Source organism: Microcaecilia unicolor, chromosome 1 (assembly GCF_901765095.1).
Source record: "Microcaecilia unicolor chromosome 1, aMicUni1.1, whole genome shotgun sequence".
Taxonomy (NCBI): Eukaryota; Metazoa; Chordata; class Amphibia; order Gymnophiona; family Siphonopidae; genus Microcaecilia; species Microcaecilia unicolor.
The window spans coordinates 383,821,559-383,842,267 of NC_044031.1; the positions used below are offsets into that span (position 1 = coordinate 383,821,559).

General features: G+C 45.6%; 1 protein-coding gene across 5 annotated transcripts in view; it reads left to right on the forward strand.

Moving 5' to 3' along the window:
* Positions 1-20,709, forward strand: part of RANGAP1 (Ran GTPase activating protein 1) — a 179,960-nt gene that overhangs the window by 111,622 nt on the left and 47,629 nt on the right. For all 5 annotated transcript variants that reach the window (XM_030210516.1, XM_030210500.1, XM_030210526.1 and 2 more), the window contains one exon: positions 10,786-10,899. In XM_030210516.1, coding sequence (XP_030066376.1) covers positions 10,786-10,899 — 114 coding nt within the window. The remainder of the gene's footprint in view (positions 1-10,785; positions 10,900-20,709) is intronic.

Sequence of the window (20,709 nt, forward strand, 5' to 3'; positions counted from 1 at the left end):
TTTTTGAAGACTGTTTCCATAATTATGTGATTAAAGGAATTTTTGTCCCTATTTTGAAGGCTCCTGATGCGTACACGATTCAAAACCACGTGACCAACCCAAACTTCCTGAACTGTGCGACTCAAGCTTGAAGTGAGCCATAGTTGATGCAACTGAACCAGCCATATGAGATAGAGACTGACTGAAGACTTGGGGGGGGGGGGGGGAGCAGGTACATATGAAAGAAAGAATGACTGAAGGCTGGGGGGTTCATATGAAAACGAGACAGAGCACGAGTATGCACGTGCGCACATGCGTGTTGACCGTCTGAATGTGGCCCGTGATTGAAAAAGAAAAGGTTGGATAAGCCTTTTCTAAACACTGAAACCTATAGCAGGTTTAAAGAGGGAGGTTATTAATTATAGGAGCATGGCTATGAAGTTGATTGTATCTAAGTGCTGTCAGCTTAAATATTAGATGTACATAATTAAGCTTACCGATTAGGTGTGTAAGTGATAGCAAGTCCACAGTTTTCCAGGCCATTTGCAAAACCACATGAGCCGCCATGACTGTATGCTACTAGTTTATTCATCTGAACTTTCATTCCTGACAGCTTGTTAGCAAACAGTAGACCATACATGTCTGTGTTCCCAGCAATATCTTTGACCAAGGTCATTGCATCCAAAACCTTTGCACCTTTGGGCAAGCCTACCATATATGCAGAAAGGTGTTGCATGCACACCAGCATAAATCATTTCCGTTTCTATATTTTTATTTATTTATTTCACATTTCTACCTTGCCTTATTAACTAGGTGGGTTACAGTAAAAACACTCAATCCCAAAACATCACATCAATAATCAGACAAACTGCTCAGTGTTTCTACAGGATGTACTATTCACAATTCAAACTAAAAGGCCCAAAGAAATAAATGTGCTTTTAACTTCTTAAAGCATAATAGGTCAGCAGTTTGTTCCACAATAATGGTCCAGCTACCGAAAAAGAAGCATCTCTGGTGTCATAACACAATTTGTACAGATGAATCTCCTCAAGCTGTTTCCTTCCCTTCTGTCTCAGTGCACAAGCTGGATTATAAAGATGTAATGCTTTAATCAAGAAAAAGAAGCCTCTCCAGACAATACTTTCTAAACAAATAACAAAAGCTTAAACCTATTGTTACATTTTTAAAAATAGGATGCCAGTGCAATTTTTTCCTTAATGATGCAACATAATCAAATTGAGATGACATATGTCACCAGCCTCACTTAAGTATTTTGTATAACTTGCAGTGCCTTACAACTTGCTTGTGTTAAATTCATATACAAATTGTTACTATAATCCAATTTTGTTAACACCATACTCTGAACTACAACTCAGAAATCAGCAGCAGACAACATTAGTTTTATTTTGCACGATACCCACAATTGATGAAAGGAAGACTGGATCACTTTAGTAACTTGAGCCTGCATTGTAAGTTGCAAATCTAACAAACCCTAAACTTAGTCTGCTTTTTTTATAGGGTTAGTAACCTAATCAAACATAGCATATTCTTCTCCGAGGACAAGCAGGCTGATTATTCTCATGAATGGGTCGTTGTCCGTGACAGCCCAGGAGACCGGCAAAATCTTGAGAGCAAAGAAGTCATCTCTCGAACGCTGTGTCGCGTGGACAGAGTGCACTGCGCATGCGTGAATGGATTCCCGCCCGCGACACGAGCGTGAGTCCTGCAGTTGCTTTTTTTCCATTGCGCTGGTAACATGGAGTTTTTTTTTCTGCTTCGCTGTTGCCTTCGGCTCAGGGGAACGCGCTTGAGTTCTTTCTTTTCATTTTTCCTTGTTTTTTGCTTAGTTCCAACTCAAAGCTAAAAAAAATAGTCCCTTATTCTCTTACTTTTCTCACCTGTTGTAAGTTTTCTTTCTTTTCGTTGCGGCCCTCTTTTGGCCATGCGGCCGGGGTTATTTTTCCCTTTTTTTCTCTTTTAATTTCGCAGCCGCTGTTTTTCCGAAGTTTTCATTGAAGGTACGCCGCGGCTTCAAGCGTTGTACTCAGTGCAACAGGACCATCTCGGGTACCAACCCCCATGCTTGGTGTCTTCAGTGCTTTGGGCCTGAACATTTGCCAGCTGCTTGTAAGCTGTGCTTTCTAATGAAAAAACGGATCCAAGTGTCTTGGGAGGCTCAGCGTGAAAGACTTTTTGCGGATCGGTCTGGTCCTTCGACGTCGACATCAAAATAGGTACCGAGGTCTGCGGCGTCGATGTCGAGGGAAGCATCGACTTTGAGAGCGCAGGCAATGGCTGCCGAATGACCACATCGCGCTGGGAGCAGAGAGGTGTCGAGTGGGTCTCCACCTGTCTCGAGGCCTACTGCTATGCAGGGCCCCCCCCCCCCCCCCCCCCCCCCCGGGACCAACCTTTGTTGGACCTGGCCCTGAGGAGGCGTGAGGATTCCACGTCCTCCTCTTCGGTACCGAGGAGTCTCGATGACGGGCGTCGAGCAAAGGCTAAGAAGCACCGTCATCGTTCTCCTTTCAGACACGGTACCGAGAGCTCCGGGGAGCCGAGGGATTCGGCACCCGAGAAGTGTCGGCGCCGAGAGGACTGCTCACCCTTTATACAGGAGGTGCCGATGCGTCGGTCTTTGGGCAGCTTGGTACCGGCTCTCGAGCCCCCTCAGATTTTGCCACCGACTCCTACACCGGCCCCACAGCCTTTTCCGATGGAGGCTCTCGACGAGTGCATCAGGGCCCTTCTTCCAGAGCTTCTGGAAGGATTGCTGCGCCAGTCTGCATTGGTGCCAGGGGTGCTTATGCCTCCTGCATCGATTGTGGAAGTGGCATCTTGGCCTTCGCCTGTGGTAAGGTCCCCGTCCTCGTCGGCCACCACCCGGGTCGATTCTCCCTCGACGTCGGCAGAGGAAGCTTCGCCGCAGTCCAGGCAGGGGTCGACTTCTCGGCATCCCCCTCGAGTTCGTCGACGTCGAGACAGGTTCAGGCTGCTCCTAGAGAGCTTTTGTCCGACACCGATGATGAGTGCTTGTGGGAGGAAGATCCCAGATACTTTTCGGAGGAAGAGTCATATGGGGTCCCCTCTGATCCTACTCCGCCAATAAAAAGAAGATTGTCTCCACCTGAGAGTCTTTCTTTTTCCTCCGTTTGGGAAATGTCTAAGGACATTCCTTTCCCTATGGAGGTTGTGGATGAGCCCAGGAGTGAGATGCTTGAGGTCTTGGACTATCCTTTACCCACAGAGGTTGCCACGGTCCCCTTGCATAACACACTCAGGGAAGTTCTTATGCAAAACTGGTTGTTCCCTCTATCTAATCCAGTGGTCCCCAAAAAAGCTGAGTCCCAGTACAGAGTCCATGGTGAGCCAGTAATGGTGAAGGCCCAACTACCTCACGATTCCATGGTGGTGGACTCTACTCTCAGAAGAGCCAAGAATAGTAGAGACTATGCTTAGGCGCCCCCCAGGCAGAGAGTCTAGGACCTTGGATTCTTTTGGGAGGAAAACGTATCAGGCTGCTATGCTCGCCGCCAAGATCCAAACTTACCAGCTCTACACGAGCATCCACTTGCAGAGCTTGGTGAGGCAACTGTCCAGTTTGGTCGAAGTGCTTCCTCCGGAGCTCACCGAACCTTTTCACCAGGTGGTCAGGCAGCAGTAGGCATGGCGCAAATTCCTGGCCGGGGGTATTTACAACACTTTTGATGTGGCATCCCGAGTAGCTGCTCAAGGAATAGGGATGCACAGACTCTCATGGCTGCGTGTCTCTGACCTGGATCATAAGACCCAGCAGCGAATGGCGGATGTTCCTTGCCGGGGGGATAATCTTTTTGGAGAAAAAGTAGAGGACATGGTCAATCAGAATAAAAAGCACCATGATGCTATGGATTGATTCTCTCTCCCGCCGGGCGTCTTGTGCCACCTCCTCATCTAGGAGGTTTTTTGGAGGGAAGAGGAGTGCTCGCTATTCCTACAATAGGCATAGGTACACTCCTGTTTCTCGGCAGCCTGTCCAGGCTCAGTCCCAGCGCGCTCGTTCCCGTCAACGGAGTGCAACAAAGGCCCCTGCGGCTCCCCAGCAAAAGCAAGGGACGGGCTTTTGACTGGCTCCAGTGTAGCATAGCCTAAAAAAAAGTGTCCGTGCCGGACGACTTGCAGGTCTGAGGGAGGTTAATATTTTTTCACCAAAGGTGGCCTCTTATAATCTCCGACAGGTGGGTTCTTCAGATAGTTCGGTTAGGATGCACTCTCAATCTGGAATCCATGCCTCCAAATTGTCCACCGGGAGCTCAGTCTTTCAGCTCCCAGCACAAGCAGGTACTTGCAGAGGAACTCTCCGCCCTTCTAAAGGCCAATGCGGTCGAACCCGTTCCACCAGGGGAAGAAGGGCTGGGATTCTATTCCAGGTACTTTCTTGTGCAAAAGAAAACAGGGAGGATGCGTCCCATCCTAGCCTTAAGAGCCCTGAACAAATTCCTAGTCCGAGAAAAGTTCAGGATGCTTTCCCTAGGCACCCTTCTTCCCATGATTCAGGAAAACCATTGGCTATGCTCTCTGGACTTAAAGGATACCTGTACCCACATCTCGATACTCCCAGCTCACAGGAAGTATTTCCGATTTCGGTTGGGAACTCGGCACTTTCAGTACTGTGTACTGCCCTTTGGCCTCGCATCTGCGCCCAGGGTTTTCACAAAGTGCCTGGCAGTTGTCGCAGCATCGCTACGCAAACTGGGAGTGCATATTTTCCCTTATCTCATTGATTGGCTGGTAAAGAGCACCTCGGAGGCAGGCGCTCTACAGTCCATGCGGATGACTATTCGAGTGCTGGAGCTACTGGGGTTTGTAATCAATTAACCCAAGTCCCATCTTGTCCCGGTTCAGAAATTGGAATTCATCGGAGCGCTGTTGGACACACGGACGTCTCAAACTTATCTTCCTCAGACAAGGGCAGACAATCTCCTGGACCTAGTGTCCCTGGCTCGAGCGTCTCAACAGATCACAGCTTGGCAGATGTTGAGACTCTTAGGACACATGGCTTCCACAGTTCATGTAACCCCCATGGTACGCCTGCATATGAGATCAGCTCAATGGACCCTAGCTTCCCAGTGGAGCCAGGCCACAGGGGATCTAGAGGATGTCATCCATCTTTCCACCAACTTTTGCAATTCCCTACTCTGGTGGACTATTTGATCCAATCTGACCTTGGGTCGTCCATTCCAAATTCCTCAGCCACAAAAAGTGCTGACGACGGATGCATCCCTCCTGGGGTGGGGAGCTCATGTAGATGGGCTTCACACTCAAGGAGTTTGGTCCCTTCAGGAAAAGGGTCTTCAGATCAACCTCCTGGAATTACGAACGATCTGGAACGCTCTCAAGGCTTTCAGAGATCGGCTGTCCAACCAAATTATTCTAATTCAGACAGACAATCAGGTTGCTATGTATTACACCAACAAGCAAGGGGGCACCGGATCTCGCCCTCTGTATCAGGAAGCTGTCCGGATGTAGCTTTGGGCGCACCATCACGGCATGTTTCTCCAGGCCACATATCTGGCAGGCATAAACAACAGTCTGGCCGACAGGTTGAGCAGGATCATGCAACCTCACGAGTGGTCACTGAACATGGACATAGTCCGCAAGATCTTCCGAGCGTGGTGCACCCCCTCGGTGGATCTTTTTGCCACTCAGATCATCACAAAGTCCCTCAATTCTGTTCCAGACTTCAGGCCCATGACAGACTTGCGTCAGATGCCTTTCTCTTTCATTGGGGGGAAGGCCTTCTGTATGCGTATCCTTCCATACCTCTAGTAAGGAAGACTTTGCTGAAACTCAAACAGGACCGTGGAACCATGATTCTGATTGCACCCTTTTGGCCCCGTCAGATCTGGTTCCCTCTTCTTCTGGAGTTGTCCTCCGAAGAACCGTGGAGTTTGGAGTGTTTTCCGACCCTCATCACCCAGAACGAGGGTTTGCTTCTACATCCCAACCTCCAGTCTCTAGCTTTCACGGCCTGGATGTTGAGAGCTTAGAGTTTGCCTCTTTGGGTCTTTCAGAGGGTGTCTCCCGAGTCTTGCTTGCTTCCAGGAAGGATTCCACGAAAAAGTGTTATTCTTTCAAATGGAGGGGGTTTGCCGTCTGGTGTGACAGCAAGGCCCTAGATCCCTTTTCTTGTTCTACACGGACCCAGCTTGAATACCTTCTACACTTGTCTCAAGACCAACTCTGTAAGGGTTCACCTTAGTGCAATTAGTGCTTATCATCAACGTGTAGAGGGTAAGCCTATCTCTGGACAGCCTTTAGTATTTTGCTTTATGAGAGGTTTGCTTTTGTCAAAGCCCCCTGTCAAACCTCCACCAGTGTCATGGGACCTCAACGTCGTTCTCACCCAGCTGATGAAAGCTCCTTTTGAGCCACTGAATTCCTGCCATCTGAAGTACTTGACCTGGAAGGTCATTTTCTTGGTGGCAGTTACTTCAGCTCGTAGAGTCAGTGAGCTCCAACCCTGGTAGTGCATGCACCTTATATCAAGTTTCATCATAACAGAGTAGTCCTCCGCATTCACCCTAAATTCTTGCCGAAGGTGGTGTTGGAGTTCCATCTGAACCAGTAAATTGTCTTGCCAACATTTTTTTTCCCTGTCCACACACCCGCCCTGGTGAAGACAAGTTGCACATCTTGGACTGTAAGACAGCATTGGCCTTTTACGTGGAGCGGACAAAGCCCTATAGACAGTCCGCCCAGTTGTTTGTTTCTTTTGATCCCAATGGAAGGGGAGTCGCCATGTGAAAACGCACAATCTCTAATTGGCTAGCGAATTGCATATCCTTTTCTTATGCCCAAGCTAGGCTGACTCTAGAAGGCCATGTCACGACTCATAATGTCAGAGCCATGGCTGCGTCAGTGGCTCACTTGAAGTCAGCTTCTATTGAAGAGATTTGCAAGGCTGCAACATGGTCATCAGTCCACACATTCACATCTCATTACTGCCTTCAGCAGGATACCCGACGCGGCAGTTGGTCCTGCAGAATCTGTTCGGGATTTAAAATCCAACTCCACCGTCCTAGGCCCATTTCTGTTCTGTTCCAGGCTGCACTCTCACGTAGTTGTGCTTCTTTTTAGGTCAATCTCTGTTATGTCCTCGCCGTTGCGAGGCCCAATTGACCAATGTTCATTGTTTTGAGTGAGCCTGGGAGCTAGGGATACCCCAGTCATGAGAATAATCAGCCTGCTGTCCTCTGAGAAAGTGAAGATACATACCTGTAGCAGGTATTCTCCGAGGACAGCAGGGTGATTATTCTCACATACCCACCCTCCTCCCCTTGGAATTGTTCTAGTTTCTGATTTGCTTTTTTATTAAACTGAGGGACTCATGCTCGTGTTGTGGGCGGGAAGCCGCTTGCGCGCTGCCTGCACGACGCAGCGTTCAAGAGACGACTTCTTTGCTCTCAAGATTTTGCTAGTCTCCTGAGCTGTTGTGGACAACGACCCATTCGTGAGAATAATCAGCCTGCTGTCTTCGGAGAATACCTGCTATAGGTATGTATCTTCACTATACTGTACATCTCCCATTATGTTGCCCAATTATCATTGTCTATTTTAAATAAATGTATCTAATCATTAATTTCTTACATAAGTATTGCCATACTGGGAAAGACCAAAGGTCCATCAAGCCCAGCATCCTGTTTCCAACAGTAGCCAATCCAGGTCACGTTGATGATTGTCTGTTCTACAGACAATCATTGCAGGAGTACCTTGATTACTATCTATTCTTCTTATCTTTCGTCGTCTACTATCCCCTATACCCTTTCACATGTATTACATCCCTTAACTCCAACAGACTAGTTCTTCTCTCGCCAAGAATGGCTCACTATGTGTCTACCCATATGTTCGCTTTTGTCTTTTTGTCACCCTTTTTGTGGAACAACTTACCCCCTCAGCCTAGGTCTGAAATGTCTTTCCCTAAATTAAAATCTCTTTTGAAGGCACACTGCTTTAAACTGGCATTTGGAACGCCAGCAGAAACTCCCTGAGCTTGCTGGTTCTGCTTGGACTCAGTGGTTAATGTGTGTGCAGGTTTTACTTATCTGACCTTGTACACCCCAGCTGGTGCTAGGCATTTCTTGATAACCCCTATCCTTAATTTACTTCATTGGCTTCCAATCTGTTTTAGAATATGATATAAAATTATAGTCTTAATACACAGGGTGTTGACACCGAGATCCCTCTTTTTACCTTTCTGATCTTCTTATACTATACCACTCATACTGTCCCACTTCCCAATATTCCTGTATAAAAATGATTTGGTTTTTCCCTCTTCCTCTTCTCATTGTCTTGACATAACTATCCGATCAATCAGCGACTATCTACCCTTCCGGAAATCACTAAAAACCCATCTGTTCAAGCAAGCCTACCCAAATGACCCAGTCTAATCCCATGCACCCATCTACCCAACACATATCCAGAAGACAACCACAATGACTCAGACTACATCTCCCACCAAATTTTCCCTATGCTTTTCCCGTGTCCCATCCCCTCCCGCTTCCTCTACCTCATCTCCAATGCTCATCTACCCCTTGCTCATACCTCTTCTATTCCTTTCACCCTTCCCCATCTCTACCTACCTATCTCTCTTATTTACTCTGATATAATTAACTTATATTTTCTCTATCAATACTCTGTAATCCATATTATTATGTAAGCCGCATTGAACCTGCTTTAAGTGGGAAAGTGCGGGGTACAAATGTAATAATAAATATTTTTCCTGCTTGCTCCCTCTTGGAACTGTCTTCTAGAGACTTGCACGGGAATGGGGTTTGCGGGAATCCCGCGGAACCCGCGGGATTCCCGCAGGGACGGAAGCAGTCCTGCGGGGAACCTGTGGGGACGGAAGCAGTCCTGCTGGGTTCCCGTGGGGACGGAAGCAGTTCCTGTGGGGTTCCCGTGGAAGTGTATGCTGCACTTGTGCCAGCCTCTCACCTACCGAGTACAAAGTTCTATGAGTGCTGTCTCCTCCTCCTCCTCATTGCTTTAACAGCACAGATGTGGAAAGCCTCCATTAAGGAGGTGGTAGAGATACAAATGGTGATGAAATTCAAAAAGGCATGGGATGAACACAGAGGATCTCTATTTAGAAAATGGAAGTTATAAAAAACCTAAACTTAATGGCTGCATGTGTATGGATGTGTCGCGTGACACATGGTGACTCTGGCTGTGATGAACTAGGGCCAATACCGGGAGACCTGTACGGTCTGTGTCTCATATATGGCAATCTGGTTTTGGATGGGCTGGAAAGGGTTTAGACAGCAACTTTAGTGGATGGAACATGAGGACAGTTCTGGACAGACTTTTACAGTCTGTGTCCTGTAAATGAGAAGATGAATAGGCTGGAGTGGGCTTTGAGGGCAACTCCAGCAATTTGAACATAAGGATAGGGCCAGGCGGACTTCTATGGTCTATGGCCCAGAAACACCACAGAAAGACCATAATCAAGTATATAATATCACATTCATTGTTGATTTAATCATGAATTGATAATGATTGTGACTATTGGGCAGACTGGATGGACCGATCTGGTTTTTATCTGCTGTCATTTACTATTACTATTAATCCTCTCTGCTTCCGGGCTGATGCGCAGACCTCAGCTCTGACATAAGCATGAGCATCAGATGTCACCTGACCTACTGGTGCGTGCATGTGGTGATCTCTTAGCACACGGTGCCAGTGAATCAGAGAAGTCTTATATGTGCGCACCAGAGTGTTCCAACTTCCGTTCCTTGCTTGCCTTCAATGCTGCGGCTCAAACCCAGAGACTGAGAGAGCCGACAGAAATTTTTTTTAATATACCACTAAATTCTTGTGAGTGAGGACAGGTTAAATTCATGCGGGGACGGGTAAGATTCCCCACGGGGACGGGTTAGATTCCCCACGGGGACGAATGGGGACGGGTTGGATTCCAGTGGGGACGGGTTGGATTTCTGTCCGTGTGCAACTCTCTACTCTCTTCCTCCGTACTTAAGAAGTGATTTGAACCAGACCTGCTTTAAGATGGCCATGAAAATCTAATTTTTCGCTTTAACATTTGTGAATGAGTAATTGGCCTGACTGGGATCTTCTGAGAATGCTTGCTTGCTCACTCTTCCCCCTTCTTTTCTTTATTTATTGTAAATCATTCCTTTTTCTCTCTTGTTTTGTTTGATTTCATTTGTAAAGTGCTTTATGTGGAGGAGTGGCCTAGTGGTTAGGGTGGTGGACTTTGGTCCTGGGGAACTGAGGAACTGAGTTCGATTCCCACTTCAGGCACAGGCAGCTCCTGGTGACTCTGGGCAAGTCACTTAACCCTCCGTTGCCCCATGTAAGCTGCATTGAACCTGCCATGAGTGGGAAAGCGCGGGGTACAAATATAACAAAAATTTATGTTCTTATTTTAAGGTTGAAATGTGGTATATTAAAACTTCCAGTAAACCAAACTATCATTCAGGGTTTTGGTTTTTAGACATTCACTTATATATGTCAGCTCTGATAGTGGTGCCATAATGGACTTGAAATAATATGCCTAGAGCTTCCCATCTTGTTCTTTGTTTGCAGTACACAGGTACAGCTATATTTTAATTTGTGGTTATCTGTAACCTTTCATTTTATAGGAGCTTTGTTATTAAAAAGTATTCTGTTATACATTGCCTTAATAAGTTCATTATGTTTAAAAGTGTGATAACATATGAAACTGTCAGCTACCCAAGTCCTTTGTTATGAGCAAGTTCCCCAACTATTCTATGTATAACTGTAGAAGACTTCTCTGACATTTTCCAGGAATCAACACCGGTATTGACAGCTCCTGTAGATGCTGCTGCTTTCCTGGCTTTCCCCTCACCAGATAAACTATTGCGGATGGGCCCAAAACGATCAACTATTCTAGCACAAAAGGTAAAAGGCATGTGCATTGTAACTGTTTGCATTTTTTCCCTCATTCTTTGTGCAGCTTGTGCAATTCTACTCTCTTCCTTGTGTGTGTATTTGTGTATCTATACAGATACAAGTATATGTTCATCTACATACATGCACACAGATGTTGGTAATATGCTTAGTACTTTCAGTGAATTTTTATAAAATGATAGAGAAAATCTCCACAGACCTTTTTTTTTTTTGCAGTTAAATAGTATGGATTGATCGTTGATAGAAAAAGAATTCAAGTGAGAAATGAGGCAATAGTCCTGAAGGAGCAACTTTGCAGTTGATAAGCGCATAGAATTAGTTTGTTATTGTCATCGGTCTTCCTTTGGCATGTGTTTATCCATTTTGATTTTTGAGCTTTATAACCTGATTTTATTTATTTTTAAAAAATTATTTCCTTATCGTGGCATACCATTGCATAGCCATGGGTTTGTCCTACCAGCAGATGGCAACAGAGAACATAACTTTCCAATGATGATATCACTTCTGGAACTTGCCAGTGTTCTCTTTTGGTTCTCTGACTCCATCTGCTGGCAAGGTATCTAGCAGTATGATATGGAAGCAGCAATGACTTGTTGCACATACCCTGGGAGCCTGATCTTCTCTTTGCAAATATCTAAATTTTTCAAGAGATAAGGAGTTGTCTTTTACTCACCTTTATTTTTTATTTATTTAAATAATCCTGTTCTTTAGAAACAAAAATAGAAAGGGAAATATATTCGGCAACATCTTGGTTTGTCAACTGTTGAGGGGTAAGCATTATGAAGTCTGTAGCAGAACTGATGGAAGATTTGTTGCCTAATAATGCAGTGTTTATAATTATAGATTAGATATCCATATAAGAGATCTGATAAGAATAAATGAGTTCTTAGACAACATGGTGCTGTTCATTTGACCCTTCTCAGTTTTCAGAATTTTTGTAAAGTATTTTCTTTATAATATAAAATCCTAGATCAGTGTTTCCCAAACTGGTGGTCAGCACCCTAATTGGGGTCATGTCATATCAGTGGATTGAGTCACAGAAACAGGGTTGTTCCCCTTCCCTGTGGACTTCCACTGTGAACAATGCACAGCAATGGTAGCCATCATAGGGCCTGTGAATCAATGAATACTCAATCCCTGCCCCCTCCTTCTGTGTGGGATTCCTATTAGACTAGAAGCCTATGCAGAGTACTGCACACTGAAACACAGGGCCCTGTGCTGATTGCTGCTACTGTTGTCTTTGCTGATGCCTTCATGCTTTGAAGAATGGAGGAGGAAATGATCAAGGAGGGAGTGGTCAGGGTCTGCTATTTCGTTTTCTTTACCGGGGGGGTACTGTGAATGTTTAAGTGTTAAAAATTGGGTTATATTGGTTGCACTGCTGTAGAATTCGTGTGGGTTTCCACTTCAATCTGCAACTCCTCATTCTTTTTTGGGGCTTGTGAAACATGATGTATATATTGGGTATTCAGCAAAGTTTTCTTATGTTGTAAGAGTATAAAGCTCATGATGAGGTTACCCCAATATACACAAAGATTTCCTTGTGGGTTTTGAGGAAAATGGTGTCATGATGGGACAGACCCGGGAGCCCCTCAACCAGGAAAGAGGGGTATCACCTAAAAGGGGATCTGAGGATTCTTCAGACTGGAAAGAAGGGTATCCCCGAAAATAACCCTGAGAATGAAACACTGAGATAAGAAAGAAAAATTCCCAGCTGTGAGATGGGAATAACAAAAGTGCAAGTTGAAATATTTGGCCAAATCATTCAGTTAAATATACCACCTTCAAAGCTATGTTGGCTTTGTACTAGCAGGAGGAAAGAAGAGTGAGAGATCAAGAGATTTTGAAGGGACCATAGAGAAAACCCACACATACACAGTACCATAGTAAGCAGAAATTTTCTTATCTGGCGCCAAGTGGTAACTGGTATTTTGGGGCAATCCAAAACAGTCCAGTTCGAAGTCTCCAGATTCCCATCTTCCAACACTGGTAGATAATTAAATAACTAGTTCCCATAGCATTATAAGAAAGTGTTTATTGTATCAGCGCTGAAAGACAGAGACTTGGTAATCAGAATTTCAAAGCATTGTGCTACACCTTATATAGTGTTACTATATTGTGATTTCCATAAGTACAATCCAAGATAATACATATATATCTTGTTAGTTCATACACATACTACTGATTAGTAACATAACACTTGCTAATCCTATTAACTGCCCCTCACTAATGAGTGATGCATTTTAGCACTACCCATTTTGGCAAAAGATGCATAAAATGATACAGTCCAGACATGCATATTTAGTGAAAATTGGTCAAGAGGTAGCTTGAAGAGGACAATGTGTGACCTCTCACATCTTCACACACTTTTGAGGAAAACAAATTCTGCCCAAAACCAGTTTTATATAATACATATCATGTTATTTACATAACTTCTACGTGATCATTTCATTTACGGCCTTTTGTATGTATCACTGAATACTTGCTACCATACTCCCCTGCATTCCCTCACTGACTGACAGTACAGTTCATAATAGCAAAAAGCATAGGCCTATGATTTCCTTCAGTCCCCCCTTTTGATGGAGGGCTGATATCCTGGTAATCACAAAGGGATGCAGCCTCAGCTAGTAAAGACCGCCAATTAACATTGTCCAGATTAAGCGTGTTCTGGGCTTGGGCAGTTCCACTGGTCATCAACAAAGTCAGGAGGAAGAGAGTTGATCGCACTGTCATTTCCTTGAGATGCAACAAAGCCAAAGAGGGAGGGACCTCATCTGCAGAATGGACAGGAACAACAGAGGAGATCAAGTCTGAACCAGATGAAACCATAGGATTAGCAGGAGGAACTATCCCAGGATCAGAAGAGGCGGGATCATGTCCAGGTTTGAGATGGGTGGGATGTATCCAAGTAGATCTCTCAGCAAACTTGATGGCAGAATGAGTTGTCAGCAGCATTTGGAATGGACCGATCCACCTGGGGGGGAGAGTGAATTCTTGCAGTTCCAAACTGTGAACCAAACCCAGTCTCCTGAACTGTAGGAATGCAGCACACAGTCCAGCGGCATCGGTTGTTTCTGCACTGCAGCTCTGTGAAATGAAACAAGAGAGTACTGTAGAGACAGAACGTAAGAGGTTAGTGAATCATCCCCAGAGGGGTGTCCATTTCTTATACAACACTGGAGGTTTCCATTCAACAGCTCAAAAGGAGATAACCAGTGATGTTTCTGAGGTCTTGTATGCAAAACAAACAATACAAGTGGCAAAGCATCAGACCACTTGAGTTTTGTTTTGGCACAGATCTTTCCCAGTAAAGTCTTAATAGACAAATTCGCTCAACTTTGCCTTTAGATTGTAAGCTCCTTTGAGCAGAGACTGTCCTTCTATGTTAAATTGTACAGCGCTGCGTAACCCTAGTAGCGCTTTAGAAATGTCAAGTAGTAGTGGGGGACCTGACTCAAACTTAATGTGCACAGGCTGTGCAGACTTGAGGAGTCCCACAACCATGGGTCCACCCCAGAGTGTCTCGGTAAATCCCTAAACTCAGGAGGAATCAAGTGCTTCGCATCAGAAGTAGATGTCAGAACTGCCTGGGAGCTGATCTGAGGGAAAGAATAAAGTCATGCCAGCAGGGGTGCAGGTAACAGTAGCCCCAAGCTTACACAGAAAGTCCCTTCCCAGCAATAGAGTGTGCTGATAAGAGAATTTTCTATGATGAGGGGTCCTAGAGAGAAAGTAGCAGGAGAACTAACTGGAACAATAAAAGGTTTTCCCTCTATCCCCATAATAGTTACTTGACCTACAACCTCCAGACCAAAACCCTGAGTGAGGAAAGATCTGCACCAGTATTGATCAGACAGACAAGAATATACATGATTTCCCACTTTCACAGGTACATAGGGAGCAACACTGTCAGCATGTAGCACTATATTAGAGCACATCCGTACATGATTCTCTGATTCAGTTTCTAGTCATTGCAAACTATCACTGCGGTCCAGCTGTGGGGTTTGGAGGTGTGCTCTGTTCCGCTGAGTGTTGTGAGGGTGATTCATAGGTCATTGTGGGGGGCCCCCTTTTGGTTCTACTGGATACTTATTTTTCCAGTGTCCAGGTTGCTTGCAGTATTTGCAGCAATTGTCTTCAGGACCCTGCTCATAAGAGGTTCTGGTGGTATTAGATCTATGGGTCAGGTGCCCCTGACGTCCACTGCCCTGGTTTGTCCCATGACTAGCCACAGGTTCAAAACTGAATGGTTAGGGCAGCAACCAGTAATTTAGCTTCCTTATTTATTTTCAGTTTTTTTCTGCTTTTTGTATTTTTGGGTGGTGGTTAAATGCATGAACTGCTGGGTCCAGGAGTTGAGAAATAGTTTGTGTTCCAGTAAGGGGCTGACTGTGCAACAAAAGTAGAAGCTAACCCTGCTTGATTGACTTGGAGATCCATGTCAAATCCACCCCAGTTTCATTTTATAGTCTTTTAAGTCTGCTGAAAAAATCTTGTGGGTGTTCATTGGAGCCCTGCACAATGCTATGTATCTTTAACCAGTCAGTAGTTTTAGAGGGAGCTCTCATTCCTTCTTAAACTGAGTAACTGGTTATTGTCTCCATTTATTATCCAACCAGAATCATTCAAGGGCCAAGCAATCCTGTTATTTACATCGTCTTGCTTCCAATGATTACTTTGATTTATTTCTAGTTTCTCAGCAGAACTCAGCAGTGGATCCAATAACTGATTCATGTCCATCCATATGGGGTTATGGGTGTTAATAATCTGGAATTTTCTGCAGACAGCTTCTGGGTCCCCTCTAAACTTTTGGGTAGTCTGTTGCTAGGCCTGGATATCTTGAGGGGTAAACAGGATATGGGTGTAGGGGATAGGCAATGCCATCTCGCGTTGGGACCGGGTACTGGTGCAAAGGACTCTGAACCTGAACACTTTGCTTATGGAGGCATTGGCTGAAGGTATGACTAAAAATAGGTGAAGGAGCTGGCGACACCCCAGATAATGCTGGGTTCTGCGCCTGATCTTTTGAAGCCGCAACAAGGGGAGTGGCAGGGAGCTGGTCTCCTTTCCTCTGAATCTGGAGAGGAAGAGTGAGTATACAGAGGAGGAATGTCTGAGTACTCAAAGGCATTGTTATTGCTGGGATTTTCAATTCTGCAGCCTCTGCCCATATGTATCAGTAATCCATTTGGTTAAACTTGCCGAAGGTGATGTCTGAATCTCTTGAGGTGACAACTTTGGGATTCCCACTTTGGCTAAATAGCTACCTAATGCAGGTAAACTCGCAGTCTGATCAGCCTCATATAAGGTGACAAAGTGCCGCACAAAGATCTCTGCTATCTCTTTACTTTTATTACACATGTTCCCATTCTTATCCTTTATAGCAGTTCTCGCTTTGCACGATCCCCATGACTTAACAAGCCATGCTAGTAAAGGTCCTGTTCTATTTCCAAACCTCTGCAACCTATATTTACGATATTTAAGGGAGCGTGTCGCATGCTCATGGAGCAACGAGTTCAGTGCTACTTGCGTGGCTTGTAGCTGCTCCCTGGTATCGGGGCCTGGTTTCTGAATATATCGAATTTTAGTTCTAATTGTAGAATGGCTCCTGAAATCTTTTTATTTCGGGCTTGAACATAAGCTATTATATCGCCCCTCAACACGGCTTTAGCCGTTAACCAGAAAAGGCATGGCTGATTCAAATGTTGTTCATTATAACCTAGAAAGTCACTCCACTTTTGGCCTAGATATTTCGCAAAGTCAGCATTTTGATATAAGTAGGCTGGGAACCTCCAGCCCATGCTGGCTTGATAGTACTCTGGGGCTTTTATATCCACCCACACCATCGCGTGGTCGGACACCTCCTCAGGGCCTATATGTGACTTTTGCACCCAAGGAAAAAGAGCTTTATCTACTAATATATAATCGATTCTTGACAAAGTACCATGTGCCCTTGACAAATGTGTGAAATCTCGCTCTCCCGGATGCAGTGAGCGCCAGGCATCTACAAGATTTAGGGATCACATGAAAGAGGCAAGGGCTGTTCTAGAGACTGAGCAATCAATAGTTGGCTCTAAGACCAGGTTAAAATCCTCCAGTACCATTAGTTTGAGTGTCGGATAGGGTGCACAAAGTTGTATCAATGCATGATAATATGCAGGATCATACCTATTTGGTACATAAAGGTTTAGTATTAGAAATTCCTTGTTGTGTAGCCAAATATGTATGAGAATATAGTTTCCTACCTTTGCTAATATTTTTGCCTTACACACCAACCCTTTTCTAATCAATATCGCTACTCCTCCCTTAAGCCCTGGGGGAGAGGCTGAACAAACCTCTCCTACCCACCCTCCCTGTAACTTCTGATGCTTGGTCTGTAAACATTCAATGTCTGCTTTTTGTCTTTGTAACGCAGACAGAATTTTTGCCCACTTCACTGGCTTTGTTATGCCCACCACATTCCAACTAAGAATTGTAGTCGACTTTTTTACCATTTCGGGGAGCAATGCAAGCACATATTCCTAAGAATATCTTTAACCCCCCCCCCCCCCACCCCCCAAAAAAAAAAATACCCCAGGCGCCCTGCCTCTCCCCGCCCCCCGCCAAATAATCATCACATTGATACACATAACTTTCGTTTGTGTGGCGATGTGCAAACTACATATGTATACTACTTACTGACAATACCAAATCTTCATCAACATTCATGTAACTTTCATTCTCCCGCCCTCCCTTCCAAACCACTCCCCACCCTCCTTACCCCCAATAATGTACCCAACCCCTACTGCATACTCCAAACATCTCCCCCTCTCCATTAGAGGAAGATTCAGATTTTAAAGGATGATTTGGAACCCCCCCCCCCTCCACCCAGCCACATCCCGCCACTCTCACACATCCACATTACATCTCCAGATCCAAATACTCCTCCGTTTCAGGGGACAGTCCTTTTAGCAATCAACCAGCTGATAGTTATGACCCTATCCAATTGAAAACTATATTGGTAGTCAAGTGGCCTCTTTCAATAGTTGTAAGTTTCCAGTAATAAATTTCTGTGCTTCGCTCGGTGTCCCAAAAGAGCGCCAGCTGCCTTCATAGTGAATTTTTAATTGCGCTGGATAAATTAACATAAACTGCTTCTGATTTTCAGCCAGGGACTGTCCTTCTTTGTTAATTGTACAGCGCTGCGCAACCCTGGTAGCGCTGTAGAAATGTTAAATAGTAGTAATAGTAATATCGGGCCAAAAAGGCGCCGCCGCTCTTGTAGTGCCACAGAGTAATCCTGAAAGATCGTGATAGGTGCTCCATCATAAAACAGATTCTCTTTTTAGTCTGAATCCTCGAAGTATTTCAATCTTATGTACATAGTTGAAAACTTTAGTGACGACAGCGCCAGGGCCTGTTTCCCTCGGGCTGCTTACGGCCTACCTTACATGCTCGCTCCAGGCACAAGGGTCCCGCACTGTCTGAAAGGGCAAATTCTGCTTTCAGCCATCTCTCTAGTATTGCTGTTAATGATTGCTCGGGAAGTGTCTCAGGGATCCCAACAATTCTGAGGTTGGATCTGCACGAGCGATTTTCCAGATCATCGAGCTGTTGTGCATGGTCCGATACTGTTTTGTGGAGTTGCTTTATTTGTGCTGTTGTATCCACCTCCATGTCCTCTACTGCTGACATTCGTTTCTCTAACTCCCCCATTCTGCAAGGTGCAAGACTCGCAATCTGTTCAGATAGGTGCTGCAATTGTGGCTCTATTGCATTTCTTTCCGCCTCCGTTAACTGATGCAACTGCGGCAATGTGAAAAGCGGAGTCGCCGCGGTCGGACTCGGCACCTTGTTTCACTAGCGGTTCTTACTTTCTCCGGCTCTTTCTTATTTGATTTTCCGGGCATCGCCTTTCCGGTTCTTATTACAAATAGGTCCATAGAATATAGAGCTTGTTTGCTAATCAATACTACTACTACTACTACTATTTAACATTTCTAAAGCGCTACCAGGGTTACGCAGCGCTGTACAATGTAACAAAGAAGGACAGTCCCTGCTCAAAGGAGCTTACAATCTAAAGGACAAAAAAGTGCAGTCAATCAAATTGGGGGCAGTCTAGATTTCCTGGATAGTGGTACAATGGTTAGGTGCCGAAAGTGACATTGAAGAGGTGGGCTTTGAGCAAGGATTTGAAGTTGGGCAGGGAGGGGGCTTGGCATATGGGCTCAGGGAGTTTATTCCACGCATAGGGTGAGGCGAGGCAGAAAGGGTGGAGCCTGGAGTTGGTGGTGGTGGAGAAGGGTACTGAGAGGAGGGATTTGTCCTGTGAGCAGAGGTTACGGGTAGGAGCGTAAGGGGAGATGAGGGTAGAGAGGTAATGAGGGACTGCAGATTAAGTGCATTTGTAGGTTAGTAGGAGAAGCTTGAACTGTATGCGGTACCTGATCGGAAGCCAGTGAAGTGACTTGAGGAGAGGGGTGATATGAGCATATCGGTCTAGGCGGAAGATAAGACGGGCAGCAGAGTTCTGAACGGATTGAAGGGGGGATAGATGGTTAAGTGGGAGGCCAGTGAGGAGTAGGTTGCAGTAGTCAAGGCGAGAGGTGATGAGAGAGTGGATGAGAGTTTGGGTGGTGTGCTCGGAGAGGAAGGGGCGAATTTTGCTGATGTTATAGAGAAAGAAGCGACAGGTCTGCTGGATGTGGGCAGAGAAGGAGAGGGAGGAGTCGAAGATGACTCCGATGTTGCGGGCAGATGAGATAGGGAGGATGAGGGTGTTGTCGACTGAAATAGAGAGTGGAGGGAGAGGAGAAGTGGGTTTGGGTGGAAAGACAATGAGCTCGGTCTTGGCCATGTTCAGTTTCAGGTGGCGGTTGGACATCCAGGCAGCAATGTCGGATAAGCAGGCTGATACTTTGGCCTGGGTTTCCGTAGTGATTTCTGGTGTGGAGAGGTAAAGTTGGGTGTCGTCAGCATATAGATGGTATTGGAAACCATGAGATGAGATCAATGAGCCCAGGGAAGAGGTGTAGATTGAAAAAAGAAGGGGTCCAAGGACAGATCCCTGAGGAACTCCAACAGAGAGCGGGATGGGGGTGGAGGAAGATCCATGAGAATGTACTCTGAAGGTACGGTGGGAGAGAAGAGGAGAACCAGGAGAGGACGGAGCCCTGGAACCCAAATGAGGATAGTGCAGCAAGAAGTAAATTATAATTGACAGTGTCAAAAGCGGCCAATAGGTCGAGGAGGATGAGGATGGAGTAGTGACCTTTGGATTTGGCAAGGAACAGGTCATTACAGACTTTAGTGAGTACCGGTCCATATAATATAGAGCTTGTTTGCTAATCAATAGTGCTTTTAGGGTCCGGAAAAGTTGCTGGATGTGGCTGGGTGTGAGGGTCCTGGAGAAGTGCTCTCATGTCTGCACTCCTCGGCTCATCACATGATCTCCCAATATAGTTTTATTATTATTACTAGTAAAAAAAAAAGCCCGTTTCTCATTGAAATGAAACGGCTCTAGCAAGGTAATCACCTTCTGCCATTAATGTTTTTAAGGGAAGTTCCAGCGTCTCCCCTCCCTCCCTCCCTCCCAGTTCCAGGGTCCTCCCCCCCTCTCCCTCCCTCCCAGTTCCAGGGTCCTCCCCCCTCTCTCTCCCTCCCAGTTCCAGGGTCCTCCCCCCTCTCTCTCCCTCCCTCCGAGTTTCAGGGTCATCGCCCCCCCTCCATCCCAGTTCCAGGCCCCCTCCCTCCGAATTTAAAAAGTCATCCTGACTTACCTCGTCGGGGTTACGGCGGCCGGCAACAGTGGTAAAAAGCGTG